The sequence below is a fragment of the Amborella trichopoda genome, chromosome 10 (assembly GCF_054954075.1).
Source record: "Amborella trichopoda isolate Santa Cruz 75 chromosome 10, AtrichopodaSantaCruz75HAP2 v2.0, whole genome shotgun sequence".
Taxonomy (NCBI): Eukaryota; Viridiplantae; Streptophyta; class Magnoliopsida; order Amborellales; family Amborellaceae; genus Amborella; species Amborella trichopoda.
In genome coordinates this window covers 221,253-247,367 of record NC_142345.1, presented here as the reverse complement: position 1 = coordinate 247,367, position 26,115 = coordinate 221,253, and the positions used below count along the sequence as shown (strand labels likewise).

The 26,115-nt window shown below is 39.5% G+C and overlaps 1 protein-coding gene across 10 annotated transcripts in view; it reads right to left on the bottom strand.

Moving 5' to 3' along the window:
- Positions 1 to 3,343: 3,343 nt before the first annotated feature.
- LOC148779980 (protein PIN-LIKES 1-like) overlaps positions 3,344 to 26,115 on the bottom strand; it is a 38,703-nt gene continuing 15,931 nt past the window's right edge. For 6 of the 10 annotated variants that reach the window (XM_088850229.1, XM_088850233.1, XM_088850230.1 and 3 more), the window contains 9 exons: positions 7,573 to 7,622; positions 7,330 to 7,501; positions 7,010 to 7,156; positions 6,087 to 6,326; positions 5,925 to 5,981; positions 5,250 to 5,297; positions 5,102 to 5,158; positions 4,497 to 4,572; positions 3,344 to 3,825 (listed from right to left, as the gene is read on the bottom strand). In XM_088850229.1, coding sequence (XP_088706355.1) covers positions 4,504 to 4,572; positions 5,102 to 5,158; positions 5,250 to 5,297; positions 5,925 to 5,981; positions 6,087 to 6,326; positions 7,010 to 7,156; positions 7,330 to 7,501; positions 7,573 to 7,622 — 840 coding nt within the window. In that variant the 3' untranslated portion in view covers positions 3,344 to 3,825; positions 4,497 to 4,503. Of the gene's footprint in view, positions 3,826 to 4,395; positions 4,756 to 5,101; positions 5,159 to 5,249; positions 5,298 to 5,924; positions 5,982 to 6,086; positions 6,327 to 7,009; positions 7,157 to 7,329; positions 7,502 to 7,572; positions 7,623 to 11,927; positions 12,080 to 12,164; positions 12,417 to 12,505; positions 12,685 to 26,115 lie in introns of those variants that run through there. The other 4 variants (XM_088850237.1, XM_088850238.1, XM_088850231.1 and 1 more) reach the window with 4 other exon arrangements.

The following is a 26,115-nucleotide window of genomic DNA, read 5'->3' as shown; positions in this document are numbered from 1 at the left end:
TTTGATTGATCAGGTTCAAACTTCAAAAGCAATTTAAACTATTAAATTTCACCTCACATGGTAAATTTCACATCACATCACATCAAATGGTTATAATAAATTGTGACCACCTTACAGTTATTTGTATTTATTTTGTTGTTTCAGAAAATATGTACGATTTATTGTAACAATAGTCACACTATGTAATCTCCGCCCAATTGTGCCATTCAACGGTTTCGATGGCCTCACAAAAATATTAATTTCAATTTACCGCCCCGCAGCGGGAGGTGAACTTGAAGATACAATACTGGTTATGTATACTGGAATGAAGCATGCCTCAATAGTTGATTCTCCCTCACCAATCAATCTATTGATTGGACGGTGATAAAGAGCATGTCATTAAAATCACAGTATATTAACATTTTTTAAATTAATTATTTTGTTATATATTTTAAACGGATGAGGTTTGTATTAGGTGCCTTCGAGATGTAGTTCTAGTATCAAAAATTTTATAATGGCTTAAAATATATTTTCATCAATGGTTATGAGATTTATAGTACCAAAATTTGGAAATATCGAACATATCCATAAGTACTTGAATGTAGACGCTCCAAATAATTTGTTACAAGATGCAATTATTTTTAATACTTGAAATCCTTTTTTCCTTCACATTCATATATCTTGAAATTGAGTAGACCTTATTGGAGGGTTTTAAAACTTCAAAACACTTTTTTGGATGCACCTTATCACAATAGTATGAGGATGATACCTTGTATAAACTTTTTCCACTTACAAACTGATTCATAATTTGAAGGAACAACATTGATCATGTGGTTTAGCACCATCCAAGTAACTAATGTTGATGGATAGAAAGTAGCCCATAAAATTAATTGGGACCCAATTCCTACCACAATCTAACGAAAATCTATTACATATTTGTTTCACTTGAAAATATTTCACGTGAAAAATTCGTCATGTGGCTAGATGTGAAAATATTTTCACACTAATTGATCCCAATGCATCTTTTTATACCAATTAACAGCTACTTAGTATGAAAATATTTCTACACCTAACCACATTAAGGAAATATTTCCAAGCGAACCAAATGTGTTAATGAAATAGTGACAAACACATGGTCATGGGATCATTACGACCATACGATTATCAGGCCCATATGGATTATGGTAGAAGTGCCCCTTGTTCTGTCTGTTGGAAGAGCTAAAATTGGGAAGAGGAGGCACTATCATTATCATCTTCTTTTGACACCCCCAAATTATTAAAGGTTAAGAAACCATTTGTACCTTGTTCGAAAATCATCCAGGTGGTCCCATGAACCCATTTAACACTGGAGATCCAGTTTCGAAGTTCATTTCACCTAGGTAATTATAAAAATCAAAAAAATAAAAAAACCCAAATTGCCCCAATTCAAGGTGGAATCTCGAACAAAGGCAACCAAGCAGCCGAATCTGGATAACATGAGTACCATGCTTGTATAGGGTTTGCAAGTCGGGAACGTATTTTGCATACTAAAATCTCTTTTTCAATGTTCCTATTTGGCTCATGCCAAGGCGGCACAAGCCAAATGTACAACGTACCCTCACTTATTTCCAAACACATATTTTCAGTCCATATGTTTGTTTGGATTGCAAACCTTGAACATAAGGGGTAATTTCATCCTTATGCTCAAATTATGTGACTCAAGAAAATCGACAATTGTTTCCTAATTATTCAAGGTTAATAAATGAATTGTACCATCGAACAAAATCATTAAGGTGGTCACATGAAACCAATTAACACCAAAATATCTGCTTTTTAAGTGTTATTTCACTAAAGTAACTCCTCAAAAGAAAAAAAATAAAATAAAATAAAACTAAATAGCCCTTTCTCAAGGTGGGCAATATTGAACAACGGCATCCAAGCAACTGGAGCCAAATGACGTACCTTGCTTGTACAGGGCTACAAATCAAAAACATACTTGCATGGTAATCTCTTTTTCATGGCTCCTAATGTAGAGCAATTAGGGGTAATTACATTATTTGGCTCATGCCAAGGCAAGCACAAGCCAAATGATCTATGTATCGTAAATTATTCAAGCTTAAGAATTCGACACACAAATTTTCATTGCATATCCATGCCAAGGTTACTATCCTTGAACAAAAAGGGTTAATTTCATCCTTATGGTCGTCAAATTAAGCGAACCCACAATTATATCCACAATTATTCAAGGTTAAGAAAGTTGTACCATCTCACAAAATCAGTAAGTGGTCACATGAACCCTTAGAATGGCCGTATTCCAACTTTCATTCCACTTATGTACTTCAAAAAATAAAAGAGCGTAAAAAATACCCAAATTACCCCTACTCAAAGTTGAAAATATTGAACGAGGCACTTACTCTATCCTTTTCTAGTGCTACAAATCCATAACATTTGTACTATTTTTAAAGCTTCAAAATTCATGAACCAAAATAGATTTTTAAAACACAGAATTTTAGTGATCAAGGGTATACCAATCAACTACTTTTACACTCAATTTTACTTCCCAAGGTAAAGGCTTACATCACCAAAGCTAACTCCAATTACCCAAAAACAAAAAAACATAAAAAAGTGCACTAATTCCAAAAAAGTGCACTGTTTGTTAGTCGGGAATCGTATTTCCTCGGATAAGGCTTCTATGAATCCCCCGCCCCACCTAACCTATTTAGACGAGTCTTCGCTCCAAAATCAAATTTTCATTAAATTTTTAAAAATCTAAAGAATGATGCGTATGGATTTGCAAAAAAAAAAAAAAAAAAAGGTTTTTACGAAATTTTTTTAGAATTTTAATAATATTTTAGCACGTTTAATTTTGAATTTGAGTAGGCCATCATTCGTTGACATCCATCTACAAGATGGATTTTGAATGTGCATCCCCTTGCACATCTACTTTTCTATTAATTAAAGAAAAGTTAAAATAAAGACAAGGCTTTATATATATATATATATATATATATATATATATATCAAAGCGTTGTATCAAAAATCACTGAAAATCATAATTCATGCATTGATAAACCTTCAAATCAATCTATCTCTGCCTTGTTTATTATGATTGTGAAAAGAAAAATAGAAACTCACGCCTTGAAAATATATTGTAACACATTATCAAGGCCATCTATTTCCAAATGTCCATGGATCCATGTTCATAAATCCACAAGACACGCAAGTGCTACAAATTTTATAATCCATGGTGGAATTAGACGTTAGAGCCATCATAGGGATTTCCCATAGCTAATGTATTTCTTGGACAAGATTTTGAAAGGAGGCTTTCCTTTTTTCATAGAGCCTAGACCTTTTAAAAACTACATCCTTATATTAATACATACACTTTTCTTTATTTGCCTTACGTAACTTTTCCATTAATTTTTATTTTTCCATTTGGAATTCAAGCTGGCAGAATTACAATTTGGGTAGGGCAAGACGTTTTTGGCTTTCAAGTTTTGAATCACAGGTAGAGAGTTCCTCTGCACCTGATCATGAAGCGCTTGCTGACCTTTGTATCCCGTGTGGCTCCTTGTGGCTTGATTCAACTTTATGTTTTTTGGAATCATGGGTTCTTTTCAAATCAGTAAAAATGAGAGAAAAAGTCTCTCTCATACACGAACATGAGCAGACACGTACTGGTCTTATTGAATTCTCATATTGTTTCTCTAAGGTTTCCTTCCACTTTATTACTACTCTTTATAAATTGGAAATAACTTCATAGTTGCATGGAGAGAGAGAGAGAGAGAGAGAGAGAGAGAGAGAGAGAGAGAGAGAGAGAGAGAGAGAGAAATGAACTGCCCTCAAATAGTTGAAAATACTAACATCCTGCAAAACCATGATCAAAATGGATAAGAACTCAATCACAACAAAGCAAGCTGAACTCTCCTAAATCAAAGCCAAGTTAAAAATCCTAACACACATGGACAGAAAAAGTAAATGAACCCACAAATATATTGAACAGAACAGGAAATGTGGGGATCACCCTCTAGAAAGAGGGGCTCCAGTGACCAGTATCTCTCTCCATCTGATCACTTTATTCTTTTCTTCCATTTTATTGTTTTTTTTAAAATGGATATATGATTTACTGATCTCAGCCATCGTCATAACTTTTTGAAACCAAGCTTGTTTTTATAGCCTCTGATATCAAGATTACTTTCCGTTACAAAATATGAGGTTCACCTCACCACAATGCAAGAACCACGTTTAGTCTGCAACTCCCATGTTAATGCAAGCATGAAAAGCTAAAATCTTTTATGCAGACCAAGATCCTAAATCAATCTCTCTCTCTCTCTCTCTCTCTCTCTCTCTCTCTCTCTCTCTCTCTCTCTCTCATACAGAACAAGATCCTAAATCTCTCTCTCTCTCATTCCAGTTCCTGCCACTACCACCACAATATTACGTCAGAATGAACTTCCATAATTGGAATTATATGACCAGACCTTTATATCGATATTAATAAGACCTCAAGTATGTTCCCATGAGTTCCATGTACATACCAAGCATTCATGGGCGTGAAAATACTGCAGTAAATACTGTTGTCCATATTGGTATGGAGGCTAGGGCTAGACCATACTGCAAAGGAAGCATCATTAATTAAAGAGTGCGAGAAGAGACTAAACCGCATGATTGTTGTGCAATTTAAAGGGGTGCCATATGATGAGAGACTCATGATAGCTTAAGAGTGAGAAGAGAGCAAACCAACATGAAATTTTGTGCAGTTTAAAGGGGTGCCATATCGTGAGAGACTCATGATTGCTGAGAATGAAAGAAAAAAGTAAGCCGGAATGATTTTTGTGCAATTTGAAGGGGTGAACTCAAAAGGAATCAAGCAGCAAATGTAAATTGTGGTTTACTTCTAAGTTTTCTTTCGGTCAGTCTTTCTCTTATTCTTTCCTTTCACAAATATTACGAGTCACTAGAACACCGAATCAGTTCAATTCAAAATTTACTACTTCAACCCCAGGTCATTTTAACTTTTTCTCATCTAGTGTTTTCAAACACTGGTATGGACCTATACTGGCTTTCCAGGAACTCTCCTGATATTTTTTCAGTTAGCATCTACTATATTTCAATTTGAAAATTAAAGGTATCATAGACAAACCTCATAAAGCAGAAGATTTGCAAATGTTTCAACAAGAGGTGCTTTGCTTGGATTCAGCTGCGGAACCAAAGCATCAGTTAAACAAACATAGCATTTGAAGCTAGTTACATAAACATCAGGTAACATGCTATTGTCAAAGGGAATTTACTTGTAGCATCACAACGAGGTTTTGGGCCGTTGGCATGGCACTCAATACCTGTGTATAAATAGAAACCATTTGATTCATTTTCTTGTAAAAAGAACAAACAATTATAATAATAATTTCAAGCCAATGAAAAATGAGTGAAACACCAGGTTGCCTACCCAAAAAAGAACAATTTATGCAGGGATGGACGCTGTTCAACAACTAATGACAATAGAGTTTATAGAACAAACTAGATTTTTATTTACTTCGTAAAAAAAACAAATGAATTGGAAAAGCGCAGCAAAATCAACATAGTTACACGAAGGTTTAGCCAAATATTGGAAATGAATGACAGAATCTGGGTAACTTCACCATAGTTTAAAGTCAAGGAAGTTGGAACTTATTAAAAGACGAAGGTAGTTTCAAACACAAACCCAAACATGCATGTGGGGGTGTATTGTCCAATTTCAGCTAAACCTTTATCGACATTGATTCATGCCGCATGGCACCAGACAGTTCAATGGTCATATCCTTGGCACATGTTCTGTTTTAAATCAGATGTGGGTCCATACAATGCCAGACATTAAAGGTCTTCAAAAGAGATGCATATCCAAGCAAAGCTTGTGATAAAGAGCCGCATTACTCGCTCACAACAGACCTTCAATAGCATCAAAGAAACTCGATAATTATAATACTCACCAATATTGTGAACACTAAAATTGTATTCATTGGTAGCAAGCCCATATGCAACAGGCCCTGCAAGGATGTGAACAAGATACAATGGTGGGACTTAATCCATAATGACGTCAAAGGAAACAGTTGCATTTAAAGATATATGAATTTGAAGGTTTTAATTCTTACCTTAACTAGGAATAGAATGGCCAGTGGCATTCCAATAAGGCGGATGCATATAATTGCCCAAAATATGTGCTTATCAAGAACAATAGTATATCCCTTTTCTCTATTAAATTCACCACTCTGTTTATCAGTTTCATATGGATCACCTTTTCTTAGGCCAAAGTCTGAGATAAGAGGTCCAATGGCACAAGCCAGTATAATTGTCTGAACAGTGACCGTTGCCGACCCCAATAATGATGATGCCTGAGAGATAATAGTACATGCGATAAAGATATATGCTCATTCATAAGAACACATTATGTCATAGTTGAGATAGATGTCTATTTCAAGATAGGAGAAAAACACACGATAATCTCAGCAACAGAATGCTACTTTGGGAAAGTGTACCATAATGCTGAGGACAATAGAAGAGAGATAGTAGAACCACCAGAACAGGATATTTTCTGCTTGTTTGTAACACTACATAAAATAATGTCTATTTATTTGCATTTTGTAGTGCATTTCCAAGTTTTAATGATGTTATTTCTGCTTTTTCATTCTTGCCTCTCTATCCCCAATTTTAAAGTTTTTCTTCCCAATTATTTCCAAGAGACTACTGAAATTTTTTTTGTTAAGAGACGTCAGATGCAACATCGATGCTTATTTCCCAATTATTTCCAAGAGACTACTGAAATTTTTTTGTTAAGAGACGTCAGATGCAACATCGATGCTTATACAACAGCTTCAGTGTGGTGGATTGAAGTTATGTTATTAGCTTGTGATTTTCAGAACACTTCGAAAGTTTAACAATAAGACACTTCAATTATAACATCATTTTATTTTTATTTTTATTTTTTTTGCTACTTTTAAATAGTTTGATTGCAATCTTACATAATACAATATAATCTCCCATTCATTTATCTTTCTGTAGAGAAATCAGAACATACCTCCATTATAGATTGGCAGAACAAAACCAGACCTTCGTGGAGAACTCTAAAGCCTTCAGATGATTGGTGAATATCCAGAAACTTTCCCTTGGAAGGATAGAAAAAATATGAGATTGGTGTTGCCCCAATAACCAGTCCAATCAAAGTCTGGAAAAGAAATCAAAATGACACAAGTCAAATGTGAATCGTATATATTTCAGGTGATAGAACCAGTCCAATCAAAGTCTGGAAAAGAAATCAAAATGACGCAAGTCAAATGTGAATCGCATACACTTTCAGGTGATAGAACAGGAAATAAAAAGTAGTAATTTTGTTCATACCCCATAGATAGGAGGATTCAAGATACGCCTAATCCAAAACCATATGAACTGAATGAAAGATTGCATTGACGGTTGTGACAACGATAGAACTTCCTTGCGTTCAGGAGAGAACAATTGATACCCAATACTCCAAAGTAATGGAGACCAACCAACAAGGTAAAGAGCAACATACCTGAAAATAATTTTAATAAGCAATTAATCATTGGTAAATATGATAGGTCATGGTTCTGTAGCTGTGCTTACCCTGCTGCAGTACCACCATCAGCATATGAAAGTAGTCCTGCAAGGATGACCTGTAAAAAATTTAGAAGCAACAATGTTCAGTCTCTATCTTCTGAGCAGCAAATTGACTGTTCCATATCTAAAGGACAACAGGTAGATCACACAGGTGAATGTTTTTATTGCTTTGGTCTGGCTAGCAACCATCCAACAAACATGCAACAACCAGAATTGGTATTTACTATCATATAGACCAGCAAACAAAATATAGCATAAGGGTGGGAGAAAAGAGAGACACAAGATAGGGCTCCAAGTTGATTCCACCTTTTTTGATTAGTGGGTTGACTAATTCCATTGCAATTGCACCTTATATAGGCACAACCTAGGGTGCAATATTACATTAATACCTTTTACATGGATAATGTATGACTGTACACTAAATTGAACATAGACTTAAATAACTATCCCTACACGTCATTTCCAAATGGTCCCCCTCAAGCTGTACAAAATATCCAAAAATTCGGTCGCCTAGCCACATAGGCAGGGTGACAGAACCAAATGAGCCTAGGTGCACAACCTAAGCAATGATGTGCCTAGGAAAAGGGTTTTGGGGGGCATTCCACCCCCCTTAAACCATGTTTGAGTGTTTTAGAAAGAGGAAAACTTCCAAAAACAAGAGTTTTTTTAGATTTTTTGAAGATTGTACAAACTTTCCGATTTCTTGCAAAATAGAAAAGCACTCAACCCTATACCTTTTGTAGCTTGAAGTGGTTGTGAAAGAAGACTGTCAGCAACCAACGGTCTCCAATTCAAGCCAAGATCAATTGAATTTTGAAAGGTCAGTATATACAAATTTTTGGTTTAAGGTTTGGTGATTTTTATGAGTATAAATTTTTTTTTCCTTTTTCTTTTCCCATATTTGGTTTGTTCCTGTTTTTTTTCGAGTTTTAGCTTTGGATTACTGGTCCATATTCAAGAGTGGGGTTTGGTTTGTGTTTATTACGATCCAATCTCAATAAAATGTAACTAAACTTAATTCAAATGGATTTTGTCCTATTTTATTTATAATTGAGAAAGGGGCAATCATATGAACTTCTTTCTACTCGATTGCCCTTTTTCCAATTTTTGCTCTCTTATCTTAAATACTCAGTGTTGCATTAGTATTTTTTTAATTATTTATGTAAGTGAGTTATCATTTTGAAATTTTTTTCTAGTTTTGATTCTTATGAATCTTTTATCTGGTAAACTATTAAATATTTCTCTAGGATGGGTAACTTTAGTGTTTCAAATTTCAATATTTAATTTAGTGTCTCTAGACTAATTACTTGAGTTTTGTAAAGGGTGCAGTTGGCGTACGGATGCATCCGTAGCTGTAGAGGTAAGGTGCACCTTCAAATTTTATCATGGTAAATAATTTTGTTGTAAAATGTTCTTAGGATTATCTCAAAATCTATTTTTATATCTAATTATAAAATTTTAAATTTAAAAAATGGTTAAAATCTAGTAGATCTATAAACATATGAAAATCTTTAAAATGGACGGTGTAGATAATATGTTGTAAAATGCACTATTTTTGAGACTTGAAATCTTTTTATTTTTCATGGTCATACATCTCGATGTCGAGATGATCAAATCAAAGGGTTTTCAACATTAAAACTACCTTTTCCAATAGATTCTTGAGATGCATCCGTAGTTCTACATTATAAGGTTGCATCCTTCAAACTTTTTCCTTTTGTAAATCACTAAATACAAAATAAGTAAATAGTAAACTATATAGTTTTGCATCAATACTTTTTTATTTTTAAATTTGTAAGTATTTCTTCTTGTCTTATTGATACTTGGAAATAGTGACTTTTTTAATAAAGTTTTCATTTTGTTTTTCAGGATTTGAGTAGTTGAAGATGTCTTCTTATATTTCTAGTAAACAAGTTGATCCAAGATGGAAATATGGATCATTCCCAAATCCAAATGACAAGAATAGGGTTGAGTAGAAATCTTGTAAGTTGGGCTTACATCGAGACAAGAAGTGCAAGTTGGACTTACATCGAGACAAAATTTCTTGAGTATTTTTATTCAGATGTATGGCGTCTTGCATCGGTTGTCTCAAAAGATGATCTCTATAGTTTTTTTCCAGTCATAGATGATTTCTCAAAGAATGTATGGATTTTAAACATTAAAGTAGAAGGCAGACATATTTGACATATATAAGCATTGGAAAGCTAAGGTTGAAGGACAGACTGTGAAGAAGGTCAAGCACTTGAGAATGATAATGGTGGAGAGTACACTTCAGCAAAGGTTATAAATTTTAGAAGAACATGAATTAATCATCACTATACCACTTCAAAGACGCCGCAACATAATGGAGTTGCTAAGCACATGAACAAGACACATCTAGAGAAGGACTACAACATTTTGACACTGGTTTGTCAAAGGACTTTTGGGCAGAGGCAGTCAGTATGGCGTGTTACCTCATCTACAAGTCACAATCTATGGCAATAGCATGTAAACACCACAGGAGGTATGGTCAGGTAAACCTGCTCATTATTCCTGTTTAAGGATTTTTGGTTGTCCTGCTCGTGTTTATGTGAAGGATGATATTTTGAGTCTGAGATCAAAGAAGTGTATTTTCCTTATGTTGATGGAGTTAAAGGCTATAGCTAGGGTGCAGATCCTAAGTTGCTTAAGTTATTATCAACTATGGTGTTAAGTTTGATATGGTGACTTATGTTGTGATTGAGGGCATGGCCCTTGATAGAGCAAAATGGCGGAACATGATCCGTGTAGCTGAACCCAATTAGTTGGGATAAGGCTCGGATGATGATGTTAAGTTTGATGAGTCTTGCATGTTGAAGCTCATTAAGAAGAGTGCCAGAAAGGAAAATCGCAACAATGGTGATAAGGTTGAAGTGGAGTAGAGAACTCCAAAAAATGTGTCAACAAATCCCAGTGAAAGAGTGGAGGAGAATGTTGACCATGAGGAAATTGTTGAACCTACTCCACAAGAGGAAGAGCTTTAGCTTGGAAGGGGAAAGAGAACTAAGGAGCCAGTGGTGCGATACAAATTTGACGGCATAAATGGCTTATACATTGGTTGCCACAAGCCAAGAGCCATCCACTTTAAAGAAGCAACACATGATGTTAACAATAGCAGATGGAGTGATGTCATGAATGAAGAGATGAGTCTCTTCAAAAGAATCGCACTTGGGATCACGTGAAGTTGCCCAAAGGCGAGAGAGATATTAGATGTAAATGGGTTTATAAGAAGAAAGAAGAGACACCTTAGTCTGGTGGTGATCAATTTAAGGCACAATTGATTGTAAAAAGCCATGAGCAGAGAGAAGGCGTTGACTATAATAAGACCTTCTCTCCAGTTCTAAAGCTCACATTATTTGGATATTAGTAGCCATGATTTCGTTTGCTTATTAAGAAACAATCGCCGTCTTTGCATGTGGATGTATTCACATTAGTGACGAACCACGTAAAATCTTGGTGTTCTCTTTTGTATTATTTGTGTCTTCCTCTGTTTTTCGTGTTTGTTGCTTGCTTGTGGTCAGTTGTATTTTTCTCGCTCTTTACTTTGCCATAAATCAACCTATCAGATTTTAGAGCTTCCGCACACAATAGTGAATTCACCACCAACATCACTTTGGAAGTTTATGAATTGTGACAAAAATTAATTAGCTATGAATGAATGTAAACATCAAAATATAGAGAACACCTCATTTTTTTTTTCATGAAAAATATTTAGGTATACCTACTATAAGAATCAATAAAAGAAAACATAATAATGCCCATGTAAAGTTGAGCTTTTTCAAAATGGCCCCATATATTTGAATAGACTAGTTTGCATCGAAAATAGGCATTTTTATTATTCAAAGGACAGTTCATGACTCTTAATAAACACCACAACTAGGACATATCAACTTTTGCAATGATTTTTTCAAAAAAGAAAATGAGGGCAATACGACTTTCGCAGCAAGACTCTCAAGGAAAGAAAAATTACTATGAGCTAAATGACAGTATCATAAATCCAACTCAAGATGACGTCTTCGACTTTGACATGAACATAGACTATGGGGCTTCTTTCAGAATGTATAAATTCCTAAGTCAATCCCCTTTAGTGTTTATCTTCATCATGAGAAGATCCTACACATACACAAAAGAGGATGTAAACACGGCGTAGGAATTTGAATCATCATCTAATGGTGACACAAAAACGAGAGTCTTCTTTGTGCGGAAAAGAAAAGTGAGGGAAAGAACACAAGAATTAGCAGAAGAACACATCGAAGCACTTCCTATACGCAACAAGAGGTGAGTCCTCCCATGTCCTAGTACAACTATTCCTTTCCCAACATATGGAATTAAATTCGAAAACGTACCAACATCACCAGAAACACAATTCACTACACGTGGATCCCCAATCCATGCACTCCTTATTGATCTTCAAGGTTGAAAGAGGTGCAGAGACAGCTTCATGCAGGTCGGAAACTTGATTCACTTTAGCAGCTATTGATGTGGTCCAATATTCACACTACGTTAAAAGAAATTAAAACATCAAAGTTGAAACCAAATCTGAGCCAACAGTTGGCAGCACCATGTCCTCCTTTTCCTCATACCTCCTTTTCCTCATACTTGACATGTGATAATGCAAACTTGAATGATGCAATGGGAGAAAGCAATATACCGCATCATCCTCCAGAGTTTCCGACAGCATCTCTTCCTCCTTTGAAATTTCCTCCTCTCCCATGACCACGAGAACGGGGAAAGTGTACATTCAAATCATCAAGAGATTCTTGAGATCCTCCCTTCTTTATCTATGCATTTGGTGCAACGAATATCACCTCATATTCCAACGAGAGGACGAAGTCCTTCAAAAGGCAACAATTGTGATTGACATGACAATGATGAAACAAAACACAAGGTACACATGAGCTTGGGGAGCAAGTGTTTTCTGTACCTTATCTTTTTATCAGATACAGGCTGTCCAACAACCGCAAGTTGATCAGTAATGGTCTTCATCATGTTCAAGTACTCCATGATAGTGGTTCATTTCAAGCTGCATACACCTTGCCTCTGAAGCTTAAGAATAAGTCTGACGTAGACGATTCCATAGTTTCCATTGATCTATATCATCCCTAATACCAAGTAACACTTCTTGGGATAACGTAGACATAATTTACACAAGTAGTGATTGATCTTGCTACATAAAACCACAGTATTGAGGATTTACTCTTTATACAGCACTTGTACTTGTCACTCAACTTAAAAATTTTACAAGTAACACTTTTTTTTTTGGGGGTAAGTTCAAGTAACACTTTCACATACAACTTTCACAACTCTTAGTCATTGTTACAGCCAGAATTTTGATTTTACAAAGACACGAATATCACTTAAAATGAGAGAATAACAACTCTCTGGAGTACCCAAGTCATGAAAACAAGCACATTGCTCATATGGAAGCAAACGACACTACTTAGCACATAGACTTATCTATGAACTGCACATACAATTTTCTCATCAACATAAACCAACTCTAAACTTTACATAATCAACTCTTGATGACATGAAAGATTAATAGACTCAAAGTTACAACAAATAAGTGCAAAGTAATGTGGGAAGCCAAGGGTCCGTGCCTAGGTCATAGAAGCAAATCTTTTAGAGACTTCATTTTGTCCCATGGGTGAAGGGAAGGATGGTTATAAAACCCAAGGGCGAATGTCACTTATGAAGTGGGAAGCTTATGCATACCTGAAAAGCGCTTGATTAGCTTTAAAATAAGACAGAGAGAGAGATGAACTTTTAGTGATGAAAACAGTGAGTAAAATTTAGACATAGACAGCTTGAACTGTGTGGGTGTATATGGCCATAAACTAGAGAAAACAAGAGTAGTTTCACAATAGAAATCCTCTAGTGACAGTTAACAGTTTCAAAAAAAATAGAAATACTCCAGTATCAAGGGCCAATGTTATCGTACTCAAATGGATATCAAATGCTTATTGATATGCTCAAAAAAATCTCAGAGAAATCGGGTAATAAAAATGATAAAGAAAATGGTGTCTAGGAGCAAAGTAGTAAACTAGATATGCACAAATGATGGTATACATGCCTAGCTCCACAAGGGACTTAGAAATCATGAATGCTAAAGCATATATGGACAAAGAGGCTACTGTAATCTCACAATTACAGTAAAGAAAGATGGAACAAAATACTCTAGAAATGAAAGGATTAAGCTATGGAAGTTACCTTAAGTGTGGAGCACTAAGTAGCCTAGACACTATGGAAAGAAGCTTTATTAATGGCCATGGGAATTTTACTCAGAAAATGGCTGAAGGGAAGAAGAAAGGAAGAAGTGGGGCCTGGAGAGTCTCTCTACTCTCTCTCTTACTCTCACTAAATGGACTATAAAGTGTGTTTTGAAGGGAGGCTATTTATAGGCAATTTCAAGTGTGCCATTTTAAGTGAATTAATCGAGACCCTTGATGCTCATCATCCGTGGCGCACAAGAGCGCTTTGATCCTAGCCACTCATCCTTATCTAGCCATTAAAATCCAAGGATGAGATTTCACCGTTATCACTCCTTAAAAACCTAATAGTCCATTTTACTAAATTGTCCCAAGTTTGAAATAAGTTCCACATATGCCATTTTAACATTCCATAAGTGCCTATTTTGAACTTTTGAAAATCAAAAAGAAATGAAGGGAGAGGGGCGTGCCCCTCATGTAATTAGTAAAGTACCTTCCTTCCATCCAATGGGATGAAGCCAATTCAACAAATTCACATGGGCTTAAGCAAATGAGGTGATGCCACATAAAAAAGCAACTTTAAAATATCAGTTCCAACTATGGATTAGGGTTTAACCCATAATTTAATGGTATACCGCACATGTGAATGAGGCCACATGTGTGCCAAATTAACATGCGACTCATTTAAAACATTATAAAATTAACTTTGAAGAAACAAACATATACCAATGAAGGGCACCCATTTGGCTTTTATGTCATGCTGACATCAGCCAATGGCGGGTCCCATGGGGTGCCACGCGTAACCCTATGGTCAGCTAGGTGGCACATGGCCCCCCCCCCACTTCTTGTCCTCAAATGAAACAAAGGTTAAACAAATTCAAAAAGTCATTTTTTTTGCTCCAAAATAATTTCAAATGATCCAAAATTCCCCAAAAACTATGACTCCTTGCTCTCGCCTTCGTCCTCCTCTCCCTCGCCCCCGTCCTCCTCTCTCTCGCCCTCCTCTCCTTCGCCCCTGTCCTCCTCTCTCTCGCCCTCCTCTCCCTCACCCTAGATGTTGGAACGACATCTACAGCCTCTACCCCAAAACCTCCTCGCCCTCTCCTTCTCTCCCTCCTTCATCCAGATCTTTGCTCTCTACATCGCATCCTTTCCCCCATCCCTCTTCTCGGCCCTCCTATTCTAAGGTGGCTGCCTTCCCCAAGCCGGTCTCTGAACCCAGCAACCCCCCTCAGCTACCCCATCAGCAGCGGCAACTTTCACCTGCACCAACTATGTCTCCTTTCCTCCCTTTCTACATCTCCATCCCTCCAGCTCGACTTCGAAGTCTAAGCCCAAGCTTCTCGCGGCCCTTATTGATTCTTTCCAACCGGGGCGATATAACATTAGAGGGATTGAAAGAGCTGCTTAAAAACATTGGGGGGATCCAAATATCGCTTGCAATCGCCTTGCTAAAGGTGATATTCTCTTCTCCTTCCCTTCCTTGCCCAGCTTGCTCTAAAGAATTCCAACTCTTTCTCCTTCAACTCCCATCCATCTGTCGGCTCCCTACCCCTCCCCAAGCCACGTGTCACGTGCGGCCTCTACCACCCCCCGACACCGCCTGACCTTACCTGCACGGAGCCGATTTCTCCTGCCTACCTGTCTAACACGCTCCCTTTTTCTCCTCCTTGGTCTCCCCCCAGCCACCGCTCTCGCAGCCTTCGCTTCCCTCGGTCGTAGCTCCCTGCCACCTGTCACCCTCTTATGCCCCTGCAGACCATCAGTCACCAGAATCGTCTTCACCACCCCTCCCCTCTGGCGAAATGTCTCCTCCCTCTTCCTTCCCTCCCCTCGTTCCTTTGCCGACCCCTACTCCTATTCTTGGCTTGTCAGACAAGGAACCCGAGGACCTCTGCCCCTATCCTTTTTCAGGAGTCAAGGAAAAAGGGCTCTTTGCCGCCGCTGCCTTCCTCTCCTCCTCCCTCCCTGGTCCTGCCCCATCTTCGCTCTCCTCTCTCCATCGCCTACCACCCCCTCTACCTCTTTGACATCCTCGCACCATCCTTCTTCCCTTTGCAGCCTTCTAGCAACCCTTTCCCGCTCTCAATGGACAAAAACAGTCTCGCCCAAGGCATCGTAACCATTCTTCCCCGGATACATTTCGTCCATGTTGACCCCTTACCTTCCCTACACCCCCCCACCTGGTTCGCTTCACCAGGGTTAACTCCCTCCATTTCACTTGGCCATCTTCCCGCCACCCCTCTCTCCTCGCTACCCTCTCCTCTGTTCAGAAGTTCCACTACCTCACCTATCTCCCGTCGTCCATTTCGACTCCACCCCCTTGTTCAGCACTCAACATACCCTTCAGCTTACAGTTGGCCCTATGTACCCCCTTCCTTTTACCAGGAGTCCTCCCCTCCGCTGTATCCGTCTTCTATTGCCTAGCCACCTTCACTCCCCAGCCCCCCTTCCAGTCGGGAACCCCTCTCCTCCACCCTTTCCCTTGCGCCTGAGCCTCTCTCTGCGCCACCCTCTCCCCCAGTGTCTATGCCTTCACCTGAGCCCCTCCCTTAATTACCCCTTGACCTCTACCCCCCCCTTCAGTCTTAACAGGAAGTCGACTCCTATTGCTGACTTCCTGAAAGATCTTAGTCAGCCTTCTAACCCTCCCACACCCCTTTGCTCTGGGGAAGGGTAGCAGAAGAAGCAAGGGACATTAGCATCGATGAAAAAATGAAAGAAATGTAGAGGATCATGGGATTCCACCACGACGAACCAGAAGTGCCGGCCCACAAGTTTCTTACAGCAGATGGACAAAGCAAGGTCAAGTTGAGATCCAAAGGACAGAGAACTCATCAGCCTTTTCTCTTCCCCTTCTTTTCAGGACAAGCCACTCTAGGATCCCCCTTTTGCTATTTTAACTTCTTGCCCCAAGAGGTCTTCCAGGTTGGCCTCCTCCCCCCTCTCCCCTCTATCCCATGAAGCTCATCACTTGGAATATTAGGGGACTGGGTCAACAGTCTAAAAAGAAAGTCGTCAAAGATCTTTCTCTCAAACATTCTCCCACCATCGTAGCCCTTGTCGAAACCAAACTACCAGAGCCCACTATGCAGCTCATTCGCCAAGTTTCGGGCAAGAAACCTACCCAGTGGGTTGCTCTACTGGCGATTGGAGGGCATCTGGGTTGTATGGAATCCCTTAGAACACACCCTCAACTCCTCTTTTTTGGGGGAACTCTCTGTGACCATCCTCCTTTCTAGCATCCCTGAGGAGTTCCCTTGGAAATTCACGGCTGTCTATGGGCCCAACTCTTCCTCGCTCAGACACAACTCCTAGTCTGAACTAGATCATGTTGCAGCTCTCCCACACCCTTCGTGGGTTTTGGGAGGAGACTTTAACGTGACAAGATGGTCCTATGAGCGTAACGTTTCCAACTCCATAAACAAGGAAATGAGGGACTTCGCTGATTTCATTGCCAAAAATGAACTCATCAATACCCCTCTGCAAGGCAGTTGCTTTACTTGGTCTAACCACTCCCCAAATCCCTCCCTTTCAAAACTGGATTGTTTCCTCTTCTCTACTAACTGCGAGGAATCTTTCCCCGGTTCCCTTGCCTTGGCCTTACCCAAACCTACCTCTGACCACTGCCCCATCTTGCAAGATACCAATGCGGTTCACATAAGACCTAAACCTTTCAGGTTCGAACTAGCCTGGCTAGAAGAGACTTCCCTTCTTGCTCTACTACCGACTTGGTGGGCTTCCTTCTCACCTCTGGTTAGGGGTAGAGCTGGCTACAAACGTCAGACTAAACTTCAGCTTCTCAAAGGCTCCCTCAAAACTTGGAGTAAGTCACAGCCTGGCAATTTTTCCCAAACAAAATATCTTCTCCTTGACACCATCCAACGACTTGACCATCTAGAGGAAACCAGAGCTTTGGATACCTTGGAACTTAACCTCATAACCCAAACCAAACTTGATTACCTATCCACCTTGAAAAAAGAAGAAATCTACTGGTTCCAGAGATCAAGGATAAAGTGGTTAAAAGTGGGAGACCTTAACACCAGTTTCTTCCACCAAAAAGCCAATTGTCGCAGAAGGGACAACTCCATCTCGATGCTCAAGAGTTAACGAACAGATTTTTGGTCCAAACAGGCCATTATTGGGTTCTTCCAAACCCTTTATACTGCCCCTGCTGGCCCAAGGCCAAGAATGGCTGACCAAGATTTCCTGCTCCTCCCTGATGATTTAGCAGCCGTGTTAAAGCAACCCTTCTCTAAGACTGAAATCTTACATGCCATCAAAGCCCTTGTTTTAGACAAAGCCCCTGGCCCAGACGGTTTCCCGATCTCACCCTTCAAAACCTTTTGGAACACTTTCCGTTCTGACTTCTTGGTTTTCTTCGAGGAGTTCTTCCAGAGGGAAATTATCCATAAAGCAATTAATGCCACCTTCATCGCCCTGGTTCCTAAGGTTGAAGGGACAGAGGAAATCAAGGACTTCAGACCAATTAGACTCCTGAACTCAACCTATAAAATTTTGGCTAAGGTCCTTGCTTCTAGACTTCAACGTGTCCTCCCCATTGTTATATATCCTTCTCAATCAGTTTTCATTCAAAATAGACAGATTTTGGATGGGGTCCTGGTGGCCAATGAGTGCCTCCACTCAAGGCATCTTGCTAAGAAACCAAGCTTAATCTTCAAAATAGATTGGGAGAAAGCCTATGACCACATTGACTGGTCCATCTTGGAAAATATCATCGTGAGAATGGGGTTCAAGGATCAATGGAGGAACTAGATGATTGGTTGTTACTCTCATCCACATCTATCCATACTCATCAATGGGTCACCAAAAGGTCCGCCAAGGGGATCCTCTCTCCCCATTCCTTTTTGCCATTGCAAAGGAAGTCATCTCTAGATCCATTTCCCGCCTTTACCAATCCAGACCTCTTTCAGGCTTCAAAACTTGTAACCAGGGCCTCTGCAATATGCGGATGACACCCTCGTGTTCCTCGACGCTTCCCAAAAGGAAATCAACACGTTCAAACTCTTTCTCATGTGCTTCCAGAAAGCTCCAGGATTCAAAGTGAATATGCAGAAATCCAAAATGATGAGGATTGCCATGACAATTGCTGACGTAGGTGCCCTCATCCCAGATTGGGAATGTCAAGTGGAAGACCTCCCTTCCACTTACTTGGGCCTTCCCCTAGGTCTGGGGAAACCTATAAAGAGACTTTAGTGTCAGGTTCTGGATAAAGTAGAGAGATGCCTTGCCTCTTGAAAAGGCAAATACCTTTCTCCAACAGGTAGAACAACTCTGATCAAAGCTACCTTGGCAAACACTCTGGTCTACTTCATGTCCCTTTTCCAGATCCCAGCACAAGTGGCCAACTGAATAGAACAACTAATGCGAAATTTCCTTTGGTTGGGATAGGCTGAGAAGACCAAATTCCACCTCGTTGCTTGGGACTCCATCTGTCTTTCTAGAAAGCAAGGGGGTTTAGGAATAAGGTCCCTCAGAAAATAAAACACATGCCTCCTCGACAAATGATGGTGGAGAATTGCCTCCCAACCAGACTCTCTTTGGGCTCGAGTGTTACGCTCCAAGTACAAAATTTTAGACGAAACGTGGATACCAGAAGGGATATAAAAACACAGGGCATCTGGGGTGTGGTTGTCTTTTGCCTCCTCACTACCACAGTTTAGAAAGCACATTAGATTTCGTGCCAAAGAAGGCCTTAGGGTCAAGTTTTTGACTGATCTTTGGCTGGGTACTTCTCCTCTATGCAAGGCCTTCTCAACCCTCTTCTCTCTCACCTCCAACCCTAACTCTACCATAGCCGAGGAGATGCCCCTCTCGAGTGGAACGAGAATCTGGTGTCCATCCCTTAGAAGAAACCTCTCAGATGACGAAAGTGCTTTGTTCTAGCAACTTTCGCTTACTCTCTCCTTGCCTTTCCTCCCTTTTCTGGGGAGCGATACTATTGTCTGGAGCCTCTCCCCCTCAGGCACTTTCGTCACCTCCTTCTACAATAGTCTAATCCAACCCCCAACCTTTCCACTCAACCCAACCTCCACCTCGTCCAAGGTTTGGTCCACCATTGGCCCCCCAAAGATTCAGCTCTTTAACTGGATTGCCTGCTATCAAAGAGCCCTCACAATTGACCAACTTCAAAAAAGAGGCCTCTCCACCCCCAACAAATGTTCTCTCTGTCTATGTGAGGAGGAATCCAACCCCCACCTATCCATTCATTATAGTTTCTCCCTTAAACTCTGGTCCCAAGTGCTCCTACTTTTCGGTTTTCAATGGGTTACTCCACCCACAGTTAAGGCTTTTATCTCTTTCAACTTCGATGCACAGTGGCCTTTGGCGGGAAAATCTTTATGGAAGGCAGCAGTGGCTGCCACCATCTGAACTCTTTGGCTAGAAAGGAATAACAGAATTTTCATTAGGGTTCAGCTCCAACCACCTGCTCTCTTTCACAAGGTTATCTCGCTGACCACTTTCTGGGAGACAAATCACAAGACTTTCTCTGGTATTTCTAGAAATACTCTTCTTTCTCAATGGGAAAACGTCCTCTGTCACAGACCCTCAAAACCCTTAAGAGCTTGTAATTGGCAACCACAATCAGAGGGAAGCATCAAGCTCAACTTTGATGGCTGCTCTCTAGGCAATCCCGGCCCTTCAGGAGCAAGAGGGTCTTCAGAGATTGGCAGCAAAATGTCCTCTTCACTTTCCCTGCATTCCTCGGGACCTCGGATTGCCAACATGCAGAAGCAATGGCCCTACTTCTGGGCTTGCGATTTCTCAATCCCTCCTGGGGTATATCTCTAACTGTAGAAGGAGACTCCCTGAACACCATATCTTGGGCAAGAGGCTTGTCCGCTCCACCTTGGCAACTGTTACCTATTTTTTATGAGATTACCCATATCTCAGGGGTACGAGCATGGAGGCATACTTGGCAGACGTCCAACGCTCTCGCACATCTTGTGGCGAAGGAGGGAGCTAGGTTCGATTTTGACAACCAGGCTAGGTCCAGCTCCTTTTTTGTTCAAGACCTCGGCCATACTACTTAGCCCACTTCTTACGAGCATGTGACGGCTCCATTCATTATTTTGTATATCTGACTGTATATCTTGTAAAGTGGGCGTTCTTATAAGCCTATCTTACCATGGATGACTTATGTATTTTTTTACTGATTAACACCCTGCGAGGGTGCTTTCAGTTCCACTCCTCTGGTAAACTTTTTCTTTTTTAGTAATACAATGTTAACAGTTCTCAAAAAAAAATATTCAAATGATCCCAAAAAATTCTAAAAAAATTCTATAAATGACTTACCATCATAAATACTCATTGTGGCATCAAAGTAAATATGGACAATTGGTAAATGAGATATTTAGGCTGAAATCTAGGTATCGAAGTACTCCACTGGGCTCTTCCAGAATGATGGTCCATTCTGTCTACCCAACAAGCCTATGCTCCACAGTCTGTGGCAGGGATGCATAATATAGCTTATCAAAGTCCCCCCAATCAATGTCCCATCATTCTCGAATGTCAGTGGATTACAGGTGCACCCATGGAGACATATATACAAGGGTCCTCTTAAGGTACATGTCCACAAGCTCTTCCTAGTTGGATCACACATTAGAAGAGTGGTTTCTCATGCGACTATGGGTTTACATGCCATGCGGAGGACTCATGTTATGTTACAGACTCATGTCCCATGAGTCATGACCATCTTATACAGGCCATTACACTTAAGGTACTCAGATTCTAATCTTTTCTTGGTTATCTTAGACCTGGCTAACACATCATTTATGAGGCATATAGTTCAAGTATATCCCTTCCTTAGAGGGGATCTTCACACCTCTAAAAGCAATTTATGTCTCACTGGTATTTCTCATTGCCTTATGTACTCGGGTATATGATTCTAGGTCCCAATGTGCCAAGCACCTAAAATCATCAGCTCTCACTTACTCCCACTAAGCGCGAGAATCTTGGAGTTAAGGCCATAATTCCAACACTAAGTGACCCATAAGACGAAGACTACGAAAGGCGAGATTTGACACTTCCATTTAATGAAATTTGTCGAGGTTGATTTTTCATAAACAAGTTGGGGAAGAAAGGAAATTCTTCGAGGTTAATTTTTCATAAACAAGTTGGGGAAGAAAGGTTCCAGGTCTTAAGACACTTGACTGGAAACGGGATTAACAACTCTACATCTCACCCTAACTTGCTTGAAACCGCAGGGCTCGAAAGGTTGCATCGCCCTCTTCTCAAGTGGTGATTATCTCTGATGAGTGAGGGGAAAGAGCAAGATTCTTCCTTTTACCAGACATTAGCTCAACCCTTGATTCCCATTTCCCCACCCGACCTATCTATCCAAATGAGTGAGTTTCATGCTGCCGGGTCACTTGATGGGGAGACAATAGATGGAGAGAAGGAATGGATAAACCAGGGGAAAGAGGGCTAGCACTAAAGAGAAAAGTTATTGAATTAGGAAATGAAGACAAGAAATGGAAGAAGATTTTACGACAATTTTTTTTTTAAGCATCAGTTATTGTAGAGAGACTAGTATGTGATGCAATCAATTTTTCACAATAAGGGCTACTCATTCTTAGTGTAATAGGAAGGATTAAGAAAATATGAGAAGAAAAAGATTATGGATAAGAGGACTTAGAAAGAAGAATTTCAGGAAAAGGACAAAAAGAAGATTGAGAAAGAAACTCAAAACATAAGAATCAGATTTGATAAGAAAGGATAATAGATATAATAAGTAATCAGATTTGATAAGAAAGGATAAAAGATATGGAATTAGGGATTCCCATATAGATATTTCTCCATCGCAAATACCATGTAGATATAAAGGTTGAAGAAAAGAGAGAGACACAAGATAGAAAACGTGACGAAACATAAAAATCAGCAATAAGCACCTTGACACAAGCAATTTTGGAGAAACCCTGAGGCTTTCTCCCACCTAGGGCTCAAGCCTTAAGCTTCTTTTACAAGACAAAGTCCTTCTATTTTTAAAGAAGAATACATGAATGACTCTCCAACCCATACATGCCCTTATTTACATTGAAAAATTCTATATAATTAACTTTTGACCAAAAGGTCCGAACTTAAGTATAACTTGAAACTAAGCTCTTTAACTTTAATTAAAATATCTAAAAAATCCCTAAATGGTCCAGCAATGAAATAATAATAAAAAACTGAAATAGCCTCAAAAAACTAAAAAAAAAAACCAAACTATTTCTTGTTCTTCTTGGAAACCCTCCTAAGGTTTTCATCCTCCAAATATGAGTGAAAACAAGGAAGAATCAGTCGCTCCAAAAGAAGATACTTGTGGCTACTTGTTGTGCTTAAATCCCCATCATTATCCCCAAGTTGAGGAGAACTCTCCCTCGAGTTTACATCTTCATCTTCATGCACTTCCATACCATGATACTCTGACAGATCAGCAATATTGAAGATGTTTGAAATCTCCATGTGTGAAGGCAAAGCGACCTTGTACGCATTGATGCCCATCTTCTTCAAAATCTTGAATGGTACAACCTTGCGATCAGTTAGCTTGTTGTATTTTCCCACTGGATGTCGTTCCTTCCTAAGATACACCATTACCCAATCTCCCACATTAAACTCCTTGAAAAAGCAATGTTTGTTAGTTGCTTCCTTGTATTTAGTTGTACTAGTTTCTAGACTAGCATGCACTTGTGCATGCACTCCTTTCATTTGTTCAACCAAGTCCTCAACAGTAGCATGACCCTCCCCATTGGCCTGGACAAAAACCAAGTCAAGTGAATAAATAGGGTTTTTCCAATATACCACGTCGAACGGACTCTCACCAGTAGATCTACTGCAAACACTATTATAAGCAAAAACTCAGGTTGAGGCAATGCTAGGTCCCACTGTTTCTTCGTTCCCTCACAATACTTCTCAAAAGATTGCCAAGAGTACGTTTTACCACTTTAGTCTAGCCATCTATATCTAGATGATAAGCACTATTAAATTGTAACCGAGTGCCCAATTCCTTCCACACAGTTCCCCAAAAATGGCTGAGAAACTTTGTTTCTCGATCTAAAGTTATCTTCTTTGGAACACCATGCAACCTCACCACCTATTTGAAGTACAAGTTAGCAACATGTGTAGCATCCAAAGTCTTCTTGCAAGGTATATAATGAGTCATCTTTGAGAATATATCGACCACCACGAATATAGAATTCATACCTCTTTGAGTCCGCGAAAGTCCTAGAACAAAATCCAAGCTAACATCCTCCCAAGGTGCATTAGGAATAGAAAGTGGAGAATAAAGCCTGGTATTTTGTCATTGCCCCTTAGACAGTTGACACGTACAACACCACCCTCTTCAATTTTGGCCAATAATACTTGACTCCACCAATATTATGGTTTTGTCTATACCAAATGTCCACCAAGACCTCCCCCATGTAGCTCAATTATTAGAGTTTCTCTAGGGGAACCTGTAGGAATACAGAGACTCCTTTGAAGAGAAATCCATCTTGAATAAGCAAAACTCCAACAACTCCACTGCAACATTGGTCCCATATCTCCCGGAAGTAGTCATCATCTGCATAAAGATCCTTCATAAACTCGAACCCAATAATAGCAATCGCCATGGTAGTTAATAGAGTTGACCTTCTACCCAAAGGACCAGCCACTTTATTTTGAGTCTTCTGACTACCTGCCAAATGCCAAATAACAAAAGTGAACTCCTGCAAATAAGCTACCCATCGAGCATGTCGTTGATTTAGTTTATGTTGCCCATTAATATACTTCAATGCTTCATGATCTGATAACATAGTTCCGTCTGAATAAGGTAATGCCGTCAATGCCTTAAGGCTTGAATAATAGCATAAAACCCCACATCATAAGTAGAATAGCGTCGACACGTATCATTCAACTTCTCACTAAAGAAAGCAATAGAGCGACCTTCTTGGCTCAACACTGCACCAATTCCAACCTATGAAGCATCATAATTTAACTCAAAGACTTTATCAAAGTCTGAAAGAGCAATGGCTAGCCTAGTGCGAAAACCGTTACACTAACGCGCATCCGTTTTCTTGCTTGCATTTGTTGGTTTGTTTTTTTCCCCAGCAAATTACAGCTCGAAAGCAAGAAACAATGGCTAGCGCAAAAGCCAGTGCGCTAACGCGCATCCATTTTGTTGCTTGTCTTTGCTGGCTCGAAAGCCTACGTGCACTAACATGCACTACGTTTTCTGCACAACTAGTGCGCCCAGCAAACTATAGCTCGAAAGCCAAGATGCAATGGCTAACATCGGTGCCTCAGCCATCTTCTGCTTCACCAACTGAAAACTTTTCTCAACTTCATCAGTCCATACAAATCCCCCCCTTCATCAGACAATTTGTGATAGGTGCTATGATCGAACTAAAGCCTCTAATAAACCTCCTATATAAAATAGCCAACCCAAGAAAACTGTGAACATCATACATTGTAGTAGTAGTAGGCCAATCCCTGATAATTGCTACCTTTCTTTGGTCAACCTTAATTCCCTTAGTTGAAACAACATAGCAAAGAAAGATGAGGCTATCTGTCATGAATTCACACTTTTTACAACTCAAATACAATTATTATTCCAATAGCAAATCAAACACCAACCGTAAGTGCTCCATATGCACCTGATCACCAATGTTGTACACTAGAATATCATCACAAAGTATACCACCACAAATTTCCCAATAAAAAACTTGAACACTTGATTCATCACCCTCATAAAAAGTATTGGGCGCATTAGAGGCCAAATGGCATCACAACCACTCATAAAGGCCCTCTCATATTTTGAATGCAATATTCCACTCATCTCCAGGTCAAATATGGATATGATTGTACCCACTACTCAAATCTATCTTGAAAATATTATCAAAAAAATCTATCTTGAAAACATAGTAGCACCAGCCAACATATCTAACATATCATTTAAGCAGGGAATTGGAAAGCAGTACTTGATTGCGATCTTGTTAATGGCCCTACTAACCACACACATGTGCCAAGTCCCATCCTTTTTAGGCGTCAACAAGGCCGAAACAACACAAGGGCTGATGCTCTCCCGTATAAACCCCTTCTGTAGAAGCTCTGTGACCTGTCTCTGCAATTCATCATGCTCCTTTGGGCTCATTCTATATGCAACCTTGCTCGATAGGCTAGACCCAAGAACGAGGTCTATGTGATGTTGGATGTCCCTCATGGGTGGTAAACCCTCTGGTAGCTCATATGGAGTGACATCATTATAGTCCCTCATTAAGGGCTCTAAATTGTGGTGGAACCGGAATAATAGGCTGCTCCTCCACTTGGACCACTGCAAACACCA